Raw genomic sequence first — 14,284 nt, forward strand, 5'->3', positions numbered from 1 at the left:
TTAGATAGCACTACTTTATTGAGGAATGTGGAACATAGTTGAGCAGGCGGAACATTTTTTTAAACGATGAAGAAGGGGAGAAAGAGGATCCAAGTCTCTCCCATTCATTCTTAAATAATATTCGCCATCTTTACGGGAACCGGGAAAGTTTGGGGCACTACCCTGTCCTCAAACCTTATCAATCTTAGGATTAGACGGTTCCTCCGGTAACTTCAGTTCCAGAACATCTAGAGTAGCTAACACCTCTTTTAATAAAAGGCGTAAGATCTACATCCTAAACCTAAAGTCAGGTTCCTCTGCAGCCAGAGGTTTAGAGGCCGCAGATTCCGACCCAGAGAGAGAGTCCTATGCATCAGCGTATAATCTAGTCTCAGAGACATCCAACGGAGTAGATGACCCCTGGGAAGCATAGCAATGTTTAACCTTTTGCTTGCGCTTAGCCTGGCGAGGTAAAGCACTAAAGACCGCAGATACCGCAGTTTGCAATTGCTCAGCAAAATCAGGCGGCAACATGGCCCCTCCCGTAGGATTAGAAGTGCACCGGGGACCTGCATGTGTAAACGGAGATGACTGTAGGGAACACACCTCACAGACGGAGAGCCCTCAGAGGTGGATGGCTCAGTGGTACTAAACATCTTATTTCTTTTAGATAGCACTACTTTATCGAGGAATGTGGAACATAGTTGAGCAGGCGGGTATACCACAGCCTCCTCACAGTAAACACAGGCATATCAGAGTCCTCCATAGCTTGCACCTTTAATATGGTTTAACAATAATTAAAAAGGCACCTTTATACACCCAATGACCGGGGATTTCACCACCTTCTATGACCCAGGCCCACAGAGAAACTCACTTTTGTCTCCTGCAGCCAACAGTCAGGAAAGGAAGAGGAAGAAGCCACACCCGGTCACGTGGAGTGCCATGCAGGACCGCGCCTGCCGTAAACAGGTAATTCAGGGAGGAAAACGCCTGAGTGTACAACATTGCCCGAGCCACATCTCACACATGTCGCAGCAATAACACAATAAAGCAATCATATATACATACCCCCTGTTCAATAATCACCTTCCGGAGATATTAACCCTTGATTCTATACAGATAAAAGGAGCCACACTGTGACCCTGTCTTATCATTACATATATCGAAAATGAAACGATCTTACCAGAATCAATGCCGTGGAACAGGAACACAACCTCTCAAGTTTGACAGTGTGTAGCCTCCCTCCTGACATGGACTTGAGTGAAACGCAGCGAAACTCATCAACACTGATTTCTTAAGGAGCTGTTAATATGAGTCACATCATTTGCTTCTTGACAAAGCAGAACTCCAGTAGGAGGTATCGTGCAAGGGAATGTGTACAGCAAATGAACATTTTACTGGTATTCCCAATGATTGATCACAATGTCAGTACACAAAACCAGAGAGACTTTGGTTTGGCCCTGATTAGTAGAACCTAGAAGGTGAATTAACTAAAGCAGAGGTGACCAAACTTTTGCATATATTGCGCCAATTAGTTCACGCTCTAGTTCCTAAGCGCCATACGACACTTGTACCACCATTCAGTTATTTAAAAATATGTTAATATGGACATATTTAGTATTTTTCCATGAAGTGATTTAACATAAAGACAAGATAAACATTACTTGCTTAAATGAGACTTTTGAGTCTGCACAGTTCACTCTTATAGGGACAGTCACATTACAAAAAATGGTAAATCTTTTTAGTGTAATTTCAGATACCTCTGCTCTAAGAGGATTCCTACAGATGTGGCAATAGCCCCATAATGTTTTTTTTTCTTTAAGAATTTGAGGTGTTGAAAATCTTACAAAAATTAACTGAGCTCTTCTCGCCACTGTTGGTCAAATCCCCCTTTCACGGAGCCCCTCAAATCGATTGGTTAACAGGGGTGCATTGCAGTATTAACCGTTAATATTTTTTGTATGAGTAGGCTTGCTTTTTTTATTATTATCAATAGGGTGCAATGCGCCACTTCTAATCATACAAGTATATATATATATATATATCCTTACCAAAAATCAAAAACTTGAATTTGTATCTGGATGTTGTCAAGCTGACTTAAGAGATCCCCTTCTAGAAATAGTTTGACAGATCTAAAATACCCTAGGTGAAAGTTCAGCAACCAGATTTAACACTTTCGGAATAGACATCTCCAAGATACCATTTCTCAGATCTCTGATGTAGGTTTTGTGCTGCTCTCTTGGTTTATATTGTTAGATCTCAACAACATACATATAGGAGGATTAACAGACATTAAACCACATCACAATTAACGGACATTAAACCACATCACAACAATGGGCACTGAATCTTAACCATTCTGCATTAGGGTTTGATGGACACCTCTCCTGGTGCAGGTTTATCTGGTTTTTCCATCAATAGATGGGTAGCCAGTTCTGACTAGTAAGTACATGTTTTGAGACAATAATATAACACACATTTTTCAGTGAAAAAAAATAAGTTTGCAAAAGTCACAGGAAGCATATCTATTATGCACATAATCCCTGGATGTGGATGGGTGGAGATCAAACACTGATAAACACATTGAGATATGTTACCTGTGTTTTAGAAGCAGGAGGAGTTCACCCCGATTGATCTCTTATGCACAAGTCTTGAAAATGAACAGTCTATAAAGCAGGGGTCTCAAGCTCATTGTATCTGGGAGCCAATGGCCAAGTGTACTTCTCTGATGGGGGCCACTTGAACAGAGTGAGTGCTCTGAAACTGGATATATTAGGAACTGAACGTGACATTTACCCAAGTAGTAGTGTATGGTGGGAGCTGTAGCTCACAAGAAACATACACAGTTGTGTATATTTATCTTGAGAGTGCCAAGTGAAGTGATCATTCTGGAATTGTATAAATGTAAAAAGTGATATTTATCCAACCAGTGAATGGTGCAAGTCTACAATGGACAACGCTTGCTTGTCTTGATGGGGCTGAAATAAATAATTTCATAATAAACAAGGGAGGGCCAGATTAAATTATTTTAAGGGCCACATATGGCCCCAAAGTCTGTACTTTGAGACCACTGAAAGATAGCAATAAATGGGAAATGACAACTAAAAAACGTAGAAAATAATACTTTTTGCAGACACGACACTCTTCCAATACTTCCATCTTCTGCATAAGATAGATAACGGTCTGTATAATATATGTATAATGTACATAATGTCAGAGGCTTCATTAATCTGCATCAATTCTATGACCGCCATTGATAAAGCCTTCAACCAGTTGACTTCCTGCAATGGGAACATATCTACCAAGGCTCACATTTCCCAAGTAGGCCATCAACGTCCAAAGTTATGCTTCAAAAAATCATCAAAAAGACTTGTCTCTTCACAGCAGACTACTGTAATAAGTTTCTTTGCTCTGGCAGACATGTTTCTGGACCTAAATTTCCTATGGCATTCGTAATAAAATGTAAAATGCTGTCTAGGTGTGGTTTGCAATGCTGCCACATTTTTTTAACAAATAATAACTTTGGAACATTCAAGCCAATTCTTACTACTTGTGCATATTTTTTGGAGGTTGGTTAGGATCTCTGTTTGGATACAGCTTGGGGATTACCTTAGCGCTTGTACACACACTCTTTTTCAACATTCAAGCCAATATCAGTAAGAAAAAAATGTTGTCAGACTGATCCCAAATGGCTATCAAGGAACCATATAGTATATTGAAGTGGTATTATGTCCTCTGGGGTTGACAAATTGATGACTTGTTATCTCACATTAATGTATGTGTATGAGGGACAATTCAAACAGATGGTTAAAGGTTACATAAAGGGAACCTATCTTCTCCAAGCTGGAAAAAAAGCAAATACCCTGCAATTCTGGTTAATATACTATGTGCTTTAAATATATAAAATAATTATATATTCCATATCCAAATTGTATTTAGTTTTCTTTTAAAGGGATTGTTTTGAGTTTTTCAAATGTAAAGCAAAAGGACTGTGCACAAATAATTTGATCAGGTTACAGGGACATTACAGCCAAAATTGTAGTAGACATGTGTGCATTTCCTTTTGAGCAGAATCATTTTTGCAATATACATGTATTAGCAAAAAAGCTTCTAGCAAAAAATATAGCCGTTTCAAAAGTGTATTTAAGTATGCTCTGTGCACCAGCATTTTAAGCACGGCACTTGCTCAGAAAGCCTAAAGTGCTTGTATCATCTGGTAATGACCCCACTGGTGCTCTGAGCAGCTGCAGTATTTAAAATGCTGGTGCACTGAGAATATCTAGCTATGCTTCACATGCATGTGCAGAGAAAAATGCTAACACTAAAATAGTGCTATCTTTTACTAGAAGCATTTTTGTCAATACAAGTATATTGCAAGTATGTTTCTATTCAAAGATGTAATTCATCTATGTGCATTTAAACTTTGACTGGAATGACCCTATATATAGGGATCATCTCGGACACATGTATGTGTTCCTAAATCAGTATAATTATACACTTACAGGAACTAATAAAAAGGTAAAACCCAACAGCAGGGATGTAAACTTGACTCCATTGTGATTGATATAATCTGCTGATCTGTGCAGATTTTTTCCTGAGCCTGCAGAGTTTCTTGTTTTTCTAGTGTATGAGCATGAAACACAGTTGATCTACAGAAATATGCTCCAAAGCCTTTATGTAATTAGTGACAATTGTGACACGCATCATCAATAACAAATCAATTAGTTTCCATTACATTAACTGTATATGTTTTGTTTCTGTGTAGTTCTACAGACCCATCCCACTCAAAAATAAAACTGAAACGTTCCTAATTCTTTGTGCATTTAACCAATAATAGCATAAAGAAAAGTATTTCCTGTTAGATTGAATATGTACAGTATGCAGGGATCTTAAAGGGTAATCCTAACGTAAAAAGAAAACATAATTTATGCTTACCTGATAAATTCCTTTCTTCTGTTGTGTGATCAGTCCACGGGTCATCATTACTTCTGGGATATAACTCCTCCCCAACAGGAAATGCAAGAGGATTCACCCAGCAGAGCTGCATATAGCTCCTCCCCTCTACGTCAGTCCCAGTCATTCGACCAAGAATCAACGAGAAAGGAGTAACCAAGGGTGAAGTGGTGACTGGAGTATAATTTAAAAGATATTTACCTGCCTTAAAAACAGGGCGGGCCGTGGACTGATCACACAACAGAAGAAAGGAATTTATCAGGTAAGCATAAATTATGTTTTCTTCTGTTATGTGTGATCAGTCCACGGGTCATCATTACTTCTGGGATACCAATACCAAAGCAAAAGTACACGGATGACGGGAGGGAAAGGCAGGCTCGTTATACAGAAGGAACCACTGCCTGAAGAACCTTTCTCCCAAAAATAGCCTCCGAAGAAGCAAAAGTGTCAAATTTGTAAAATTTGGAAAAAGTATGAAGTGAAGACCAAGTTGCAGCCTTGCAAATCTGTTCAACAGAGGCCTCATTCTTAAAGGCCCAAGTGGAAGCCACAGCTCTAGTGGAGTGAGCTGTAATTCTTTCAGGAGGCTGCTGTCCAGCAGTCTCATAGGCTAAACGTATTATGCTACGAAGCCAAAAAGAGAGAGAGGTAGCAGAAGCTTTTTGACCTCTCCTCTGTCCAGAGTAAACGACAAACAAGGAAGAAGTTTGGCGAAAATCTTTAGTTGCCTGCAAGTAGAACTTGAGGGCACGAACTACATCCAGATTGTGTAAAAGACGTTCCTTCTTTGAAGAAGGATTTGGACACAAGGATGGGACAACAATCTCTTGATTGATGTTCCTGTTAGTGACTACCTTAGGTAAGAACCCAGGTTTAGTACGCAGAACTACCTTGTCTGAGTGAAAAATCAGATAAGGGGAATCACAATGTAAGGCTGATAACTCAGAGACTCTTCGAGCCGAGGAAATAGCCATTAAAAACAGAACTTTCCAAGATAACATTTTTATATCAATGGAATGAAGGGGTTCAAACGGAACACCCTGTAAAACGTTAAGAACTAAGTTTAAACTCCATGGTGGAGCAACAGCTTTAAACACAGGCTTGATCCTAGCTAAAGCCTGACAAAAGGACTGGACGTCTGGATTTTCTGACAGACGTCTGTGTAACAAGATGGACAGAGCTGAAATCTGTCCCTTTAATGAACTAGCTGATAAACCCTTTTCTAAACCTTCTTGTAGAAAAGACAGTATCCTAGCGATCCTAACCTTACTCCAGGAGTAACCTTTGGATTCGCACCAGTATAGGTATTTCCGCCATATTTTATGGTAAATCTTTCTGGTAACAGGCTTCCTAGCCTGAATTAGGGTATCAATAACCGACTCAGAAAAACCACGTTTTGATAAAATCAAGCGTTCAATTTCCAAGCAGTCAGCTTCAGAGAAGTTAGATTTTGATGTTTGAATGGACCCTGTATCAGAAGGTCCTGTCTTAGAGGTAGAGACCAAGGCGGACAGGATGACATGTCCACTAGATCTGCATACCAAGTCCTGCGTGGCCATGCAGGTGCTATTAGAATTACTGATGCTCTCTCCTGTTTGATTTTGGCAATCAATCGAGGAAGCAGCGGGAAGGGTGGAAACACATAAGCCATCCTGAAGTTCCAAGGTGCTGTCAAAGCATCTATCAGAACTGCTCCCGGATCCCTGGATCTGGATCCGTAGCGAGGAAGTTTGGCGTTCTGGCGAGACGCCATGAGATCTATCTCTGGTTTGCCCCAATGTCGAAGTATTTGGGCAAAGACCTCCGGATGAAGTTCCCACTCCCCCGGATGAAAAGTCTGGCGACTCAAGAAATCCGCCTCCCAGTTCTCCACTCCCGGGATGTGGATTGCTGACAGGTGGCAAGAGTGAGACTCTGCCCAGCGAATTATCTTTGATACTTCCATCATTGCTAGGGAGCTTCTTGTCCCTCCCTGATGGTTGATGTAAGCTACAGTCGTGATGTTGTCCGACTGAAACCTCATGAACCCCCGAGTTGTTAACTGGGGCCAAGCCAGAAGGGCATTGAGAACTGCTCTCAATTCCAGAATGTTTATTGGAAGGAGACTCTCCTCCTGATTCCATAGTCCCTGAGCCTTCAGAGAATTCCAGACAGCGCCCCAACCTAGTAGGCTGGCGTCTGTTGTTACAATTGTCCAGTCTGGCCTGCTGAATGGCATCCCCCTGGACAGGTGTGGCCGATAAAGCCACCATAGAAGAGAATTTCTGGTCTCTTGATTCAGATTCAGAGTAGGGGACAAATCTGAGTAATCCCCATTCCACTGACTTAGCATGCATAATTGCAGCGGTCTGAGGTGTAGGCGTGCAAAAGGTACTATGTCCATTGCCGCTACCATTAAGCCGATCACCTCCATGCATTGAGCTACTGACGGGTGTTGAATGGAATGAAGGACGCGGCATGCATTTTGAAGCTTTGTTAACCTGTCTTCTGTCAGGTAAATCTTCATTTCTACAGAATCTATAAGAGTCCCCAAGAATGGAACTCTTGTGAGAGGAAAGAGAGAACTCTTCTTTTCGTTCACTTTCCATCCATGCGACCTTAGAAATGCCAGAACTAACTCTGTATGAGACTTGGCAGTTTGAAAGCTTGAAGCTTGAATTAGAATGTCGTCTAGGTACGGAGCTACCGAAATCCCTCGCGGTCTTAGTACCGCTAGAAGGGCACCCAGAACCTTTGTGAAGATTCTTGGAGCCGTAGCCAATCCGAATGGAAGAGCTACAAACTGGTAGTGCCTGTCTAAGAAGGCAAACCTTAGATACCGGTGATGATCTTTGTGGATCGGTATGTGAAGGTAAGCATCCTTTAAATCCACTGTGGTCATGTACTGACCCTCTTGGATCATGGGTAAGATTGTCCGAATAGTTTCCATTTTGAACGATGGAACTCTTAGGAATTTGTTTAGAGTCTTTAAATCTAAGATTGGCCTGAAAGTTCCCTCTTTTTTGGGAACCACAAACAGGTTTGAGTAGAACCCTTGTCCTTGTTCCGACCGCGGAACCGGATGGATCACTCCCATTAATAACAGATCTTGTACGCAGCGTAGAAACGCTTCTTTCTTTATCTGGTTTGTTGACAACCTTGACAGATGAAATCTCCCTCTTGGGGGAGATAATTTGAAGTCTAGAAGGTATCCCTGTGATATGATCTCTAGAGCCCAGGGATCCTGAACATCTCTTGCCCAGGCCTGGGCGAAGAGAGAGAGTCTGCCCCCCACTAGATCCGGTCCCGGATCGGGGGCTCTCGGTTCATGCTGTCTTTGGGGCAGCAGCAGGTTTCCTGGCCTGCTTGCTCTTGTTCCAGGACTGGTTAGGCTTCCAGCCTTGCCTGTAACGAGCAACAGCTCCTTCCTGTTTTGGTGCAGTGGAGGTTGATGCTGTTCCTGTTTTAAAGTTCCGAAAGGGACGAAAATTAGACTGTCTAGCCTTAGCTTTGGCTTTGTCTTGAGGTAGGGCGTGGCCCTTACCTCCTGTAATGTCAGCGATAATCTCTTTCAAACCGGGCCCAAATAAAGACTGCCCCTTGAAAGGTATATTAAGTAATTTGGACTTAGAAGTAACATCAGCTGACCAGGATTTTAGCCACAGCGCCCTACGTGCCTGTATGGCGAATCCTGAGTTCTTAGCCGTAAGTTTGGTTAAATGTACTACGGCCTCCGAAATGAAGGAATTAGCTAGTTTAAGGACTCTAAGCCTGTCCGTAATGTCGTCTAGCGTAGATGAACTAAGGTTCTCTTCAAGCGACTCAATCCAAAATGCTGCCGCAGCCGTAATCGGCGCGATACATGCAAGGGGTTGTAATATAAAACCTTGTTGAACAAACATTTTCTTAAGGTAACCCTCTAATTTTTTATCCATTGGATCTGAGAAAGCACAGCTATCCTCCACCGGGATAGTGGTACGCTTAGCTAAAGTAGAAACTGCTCCCTCCACCTTGGGGACCGTTTGCCATAAGTCCCGAGTGGTGGCGTCTATTGGAAACATCTTTCTAAATATTGGAGGGGGTGAGAACGGCACACCGGGTCTATCCCACTCCTTAGTAACAATTTCAGTTAGTCTCTTAGGTATAGGAAAAACGTCAGTACTCGCCGGTACCGCAAAGTATTTATCCAACCTACACAGTTTCTCTGGTATTGCAACGGTGTTACAATCGTTGAGAGCTGCTAAGACCTCCCCTAGTAATACACGGAGGTTCTCCAATTTAAATTTAAAATTTGAAATATCTGAGTCCAATCTGTTTGGATCAGAACCGTCACCCACAGAATGAAGCTCTCCGTCCTCATGCTCTGCGAGCTGTGACGCAGTATCAGACATGGCCCTAGCATTGTCAGCGCACTCTGTTCTCACCCCAGAGTGATCACGCTTGCCTCTTAGTTCTGGTAATTTAGACAAAACTTCAGTCATAACAGTAGCCATATCTTGTAATGTTATCTGTAATGGCCGCCCAGATGTACTAGGCGCCAAAATATCACGCACCTCCCGGGCGGGAGATGCAGGTACTGCCGCGTGAGGCGAGTTAGTCGGCATAACTCTCCCCTCGCTGTTTGGTGAAATTTGTTCACATTGTACAGATTGACTTTTATTTAAAGTAGCATCAATACAGTTAGTACATAAATTTCTATTGGGCTCCACCTTGGCATTGGAACAAATGACACAGATATCTTCCTCTGAGTCAGACATGTTTAACACACTAGCAAAAAACTTACAACTTGGTTATAATCCTTTTTTAGCAAAAAACGTACTGTGCCTCAAAGAGGTACTAACGATTAAATGACAGTTGAAATAGTGAACTGAAAAACAGTTATAGCATCAAACTTTAAAACAACAAAACTTTTAGCAAAGGTTTGTTCCCATTAGTAAAATAACAATAATTAAATTTGACATAAAAAATACAAAGCAACGTTTTTATTCACAGTCACTAAGGATTCTCACAGCTCTGCTGAGAGAATTTACCTCCCTTCAAAGAAGTTTGAAGACCCCTGAGATCTATCAGAGATGAACCGGATCATGCAGGAAAAATAAAAGTAACTGACTGGTATTTTTTGATGCGTAGCAAAGAGCGCCAAAACGGCCCCTCCCTCTCCCACACAGCAGTGAAGAGAAACGAAACTGTCACAAATAAAGCAAAAAAAAAAAAAAAAAAAAAAAAAAAACTGCCAAGTGGAAAATAATGCCCAAATAATTATTCACACAGTACCTCAGCAATGTAAACGATTCTACATTCCAGCAAAAACGTTTAACATGATAAATAGTTATTAAAAAGGATTAGTGACCTTTAACAGAGTAGTTCCGGTGAAATACCATCCCCAGAATACTGAAGTGTATACATACATGACATTTTAACGGTATGGCAGGATTTTCTCATCAATTCCATTCAGAAAATAAAAACTGCTACATACCTCAATGCAGATTCCTCTGCCCGCTGTCCCCTGATCTGAAGCCTTTACCTCCCTCAGATGGCCGAGAACAGCAATATGATCTTAACTACTCCGGTTAAAATCATAGTAAAAAACTCTGACAGATTCTTCCTCAAACTCTGCCAGAGAAGTAATAACACGCTCCGGTGCTATTTTAAAATAACAAACTTTTGATTGAAGTCATAAAAACTAAGTATAATCACCATAGTCCTCTCACACATCCTATCTAGTCGTTGGGTGCAAGAGAATGACTGGGACTGACGTAGAGGGGAGGAGCTATATGCAGCTCTGCTGGGTGAATCCTCTTGCATTTCCTGTTGGGGAGGAGTTATATCCCAGAAGTAATGATGACCCGTGGACTGATCACACATAACAGAAGAAACATTATTTTACTATTTGCTTAGCGTGAGAATACGAGTGAAGCGATATCTTAACGTGCCCCCGTAAAGGGACAAATTGCAAGTGGCTGGTTAATGTGACCGAGAGCTTGCGATTTTACTTTGCGCTAAGCGCATTTAACCAGAGGTTAGACCTCTGGTTAAAAATAAAAAGTTGCCCCAATTGCCCCCAAAATAAACATGTACAATTAATATTACCATTTAAAAAAAAAAAAAATTAAACTGCACGAAGCAGTTATAAGGGGTTAAAGTGAGGGGACATATGGGGGGGGTTAGATGTCTTTACATGGATTACAATGGGGGACTGTGTTTTCTTTATACACATATAACCCCATACATTTTTATGTATATATTCATATACATATATATTTATTGCTGCCAATGCTGCCCCAATTGCCCCCTGCGCTGCGCTAGATGGTTTGCCGTAGCTGCTAGCATGAAAATGAGGCTCCAATTGGAACCTATGGAAGCGCGTTCTCGTGAGCGATTGGCTTTCAGTCGTGTAATTGTTCGCATTGCACCGCATTAGTAATACCAGCGCACATTTACGTGCACTGGTATTACTAAGTGGAGCGCAAATAATGCGCCCCACTTGTAATCTGGCCTTTAATTGTTGTAAAGGGGTTACATACATAGTCAAAGTTATGCTCCTGTGCTACTCCAGAAGTGGATACCGCTGGTGAAATAATCAGGGACATACACATGTATGCTACAATCATTGGCTATATCCTCTCTAAAGAAGAATGAGGGTGTTCCAGGAGTGACTGCGTATTAACCCTTTTGCAGGAGTAGGGAATTTGTTTAAAAGATTAAATAGAGCATTTTATTTTTACAGTAAAATGTTCCTTTCAGTTGTGACGCTTCTAATGGATTAGAAAGACACAGAAAAGAGAGCAAAACAAACCCAAACACTTGAGTCGAATACAAAGATTTCACACAGCAAATAGCAATTAGTTGAAATGCAGACTTCACACAATCTGCTCACAATTACCTAACAAAAACAGCCACACCTGATGCGATAGTCAATAATAATAATGGAATTTGACGGAAATTCTGAAAATATAATTTTCCGGTTAGACTTGACATAATTTACACAATAGTAAGCATGACAAAATTGGGTTAGAACTTGTGCCTGTTAATCCTATTAAATTCCTTAAACACTTTTCAAAAAACTGATTAATTAAGATGACTAATATCAACGTGCTTCCACTATAGTCATCATATTGAATTGTCTAAATTTCTCCTGCACTTATTGGGAGTACCACAGACATGGGTCACCTAAATTGTACTAAAAATGATCGTTCATGGGTATAAAAGAACAGCATATATTGATTTTTTTTTTGCCTGAAAAAAAAATGTGTGTAAAAGCTGCCCAAATTTTAAAAAGTTTAAAACAAAATACAGAAGTATTGGTTTTGTACTAAATAATCCTCATTGAGTTGTTATAGACAACTATCTGTTTTACCAAGAGGGACATGCCTTTGGAAGTATGCCAAAAAAGAGTTTGGTTTATAGAAGACAGGACCATGAATTAAAAAGAAAATAACTACAATGTCCCTTTAAAGGGACATAACACAAGTTGGGATAGAGACAAAATATAAAAATATGTACTTTAATTGCTTTACCTGGAAATGTATACTGCAGTGCCTTACCATTAACCCTTTCTTTTTAGTTTCTGAATTGTACAGCTCTAACTCCCCCCCCCCCCCCCCCATACAATTCCTTCTATGGCTGTATCTATATCCATTTGGTTTGATTTGGTAGATTGCAAGACTTTAACACTCATTATCTGCAGGAGCATGCCTAGAAGCAAATAAACTGCTGTGAACTCAGTTGAAATACAATGCCTGTGTTTCTGATGCTACACACTGATAGGGGGGTGGATCAGACTACTCCAGACAGCATGGCAATGTAACTATGTTTGCTTATTTTTTAAAATTACATTAAATAAACATTTTTATGCAAACTATTTTTACTTAAAGGAACACTGTACCCAAAAATTTTCTTTCATGATTCAGATTGAGCATGACATTTTAAGCAACTTTCTAATTTACTCCTATTATCAAATTTTCTTCATTCTCTTGGTATCTTTATTTAAAATGCAAGAATGTAAGTTTAGATGCCGGCCCATTTTTGGTGAACAACCTGGGTTGTCCTTGCTGATTGGTGGATAAATTCATCCACCAATAAAAAAGTTCAGAGTACTGAACCCAAAAAAGCATAAATGCCTTCTTTTTCAAATAAAGATAGCAAGAGAACAAAGAAAAATTGATAATAGGAGTAAATTAGAAAGTTGCTTAAAATTGCATGCTCTTTCTGAATTACAAAACAAAATGTTTGGGTTCAGTGTCCCTTTAATTAGCCCTTTTAGGATATGCACATATCTCAACATGTTTTATGGCACTTTAAGGGTTATGCAATGTTACAGAGATTTGTCTTTTTTTTTGCTCACCTCATGTGACATGACAAATATAAAATTATCTTATATTAAAAAATGTTTTACTATAAAATACTTCATATACAAAATTAAAATCTAGTGTATGTGGCTGTGGCTATGCTATACTCAGTAGTCCACAACCCAAAGGATGCTGGGAAAAAGATTCCTACCCTGAGGAGGCGTCCAAAGAGAAAGACGTAACTGGGCGGCTGAAGTTGTGAATGTCCCACAGTAGCAGCTCACGCTCCCTGACCTACCGAGACACATAGGGTTGAAAATAAGAGAAGAAGAAGGTGGTGGGTACAAAAATAAATAAATCAAAGCACAACTACAAGAAGAAAAAGATAGACAGAAAGAGCAACAGTGTTTAGATGTAACAAAGTAGGAGTGGAGCTCACCTGGTTAAATCCAGACGTTAGCAGATGTTTGTTAGAATTTGTCCACAGCACCCGCGAGTCCTTGTTGCTGTCATGACCTTGTGCGTTCTAAAAAAGAAACGTATCATTAGAATTGCTTCTTACATAGAGAGATCTTGGACAGCAGTAACTGGATATAGAAATGGCAACAGAGGCCTAGTTTCCATTGAGGTGGTAAAGTTTGGAAACTTTTGGTAACATAACAAATCTTCATAGACTTTAAAAGATTTTTATCAGCAGTTTCTACACTTTACCAACTTAATGGAAACCAGGCCTAGATATTTTGGCATTAATTGTGTCATTCAGCTGCAAGCTCCATGGATGCTGTAATAAAATACAAAGTTTATCAACTCCTATCAACAAGGTCTGCTAACAACTCACCGTTTAAAGTGACCTCTTGGCCCTAGCAAGGGCCTCATTACAATCCATTAGCATTTCCATACAAAAACACCACATGCAAGCCCACAATGTTGGATGTATTTCTATTATCAAATGTACTTCATTCTCTTGATATCCTTTGTTGAAAAGTATACCTAGATAGGCTCAGAAGCAGCAATGTTCTACTGAGAGCTAGCTGGTGATTTGTGGCTACACAAACATGCCTCTGTAAATCAGCAGCCATCTTACT

The 14,284-nt window shown here is 40.3% G+C and overlaps 1 protein-coding gene across 2 annotated transcripts in view; it reads right to left on the reverse strand.

The window, feature by feature from the left end:
* LOC128642390 (mitochondrial import inner membrane translocase subunit tim16) overlaps window positions 1-14,284 on the reverse strand; it is a 353,230-nt gene that overhangs the window by 219,438 nt on the left and 119,508 nt on the right. For both annotated transcript variants that reach the window (XM_053695146.1, XM_053695144.1), the window contains exons 8-9: window positions 13,639-13,725; window positions 13,411-13,493 (exon numbers count right to left, since the gene is read on the reverse strand). In XM_053695146.1, coding sequence (XP_053551121.1) covers window positions 13,411-13,493; window positions 13,639-13,725 — 170 coding nt within the window. The remainder of the gene's footprint in view (window positions 1-13,410; window positions 13,494-13,638; window positions 13,726-14,284) is intronic.

This window comes from Bombina bombina, chromosome 11, assembly GCF_027579735.1.
Source record: "Bombina bombina isolate aBomBom1 chromosome 11, aBomBom1.pri, whole genome shotgun sequence".
NCBI classification, from domain to species: Eukaryota; Metazoa; Chordata; class Amphibia; order Anura; family Bombinatoridae; genus Bombina; species Bombina bombina.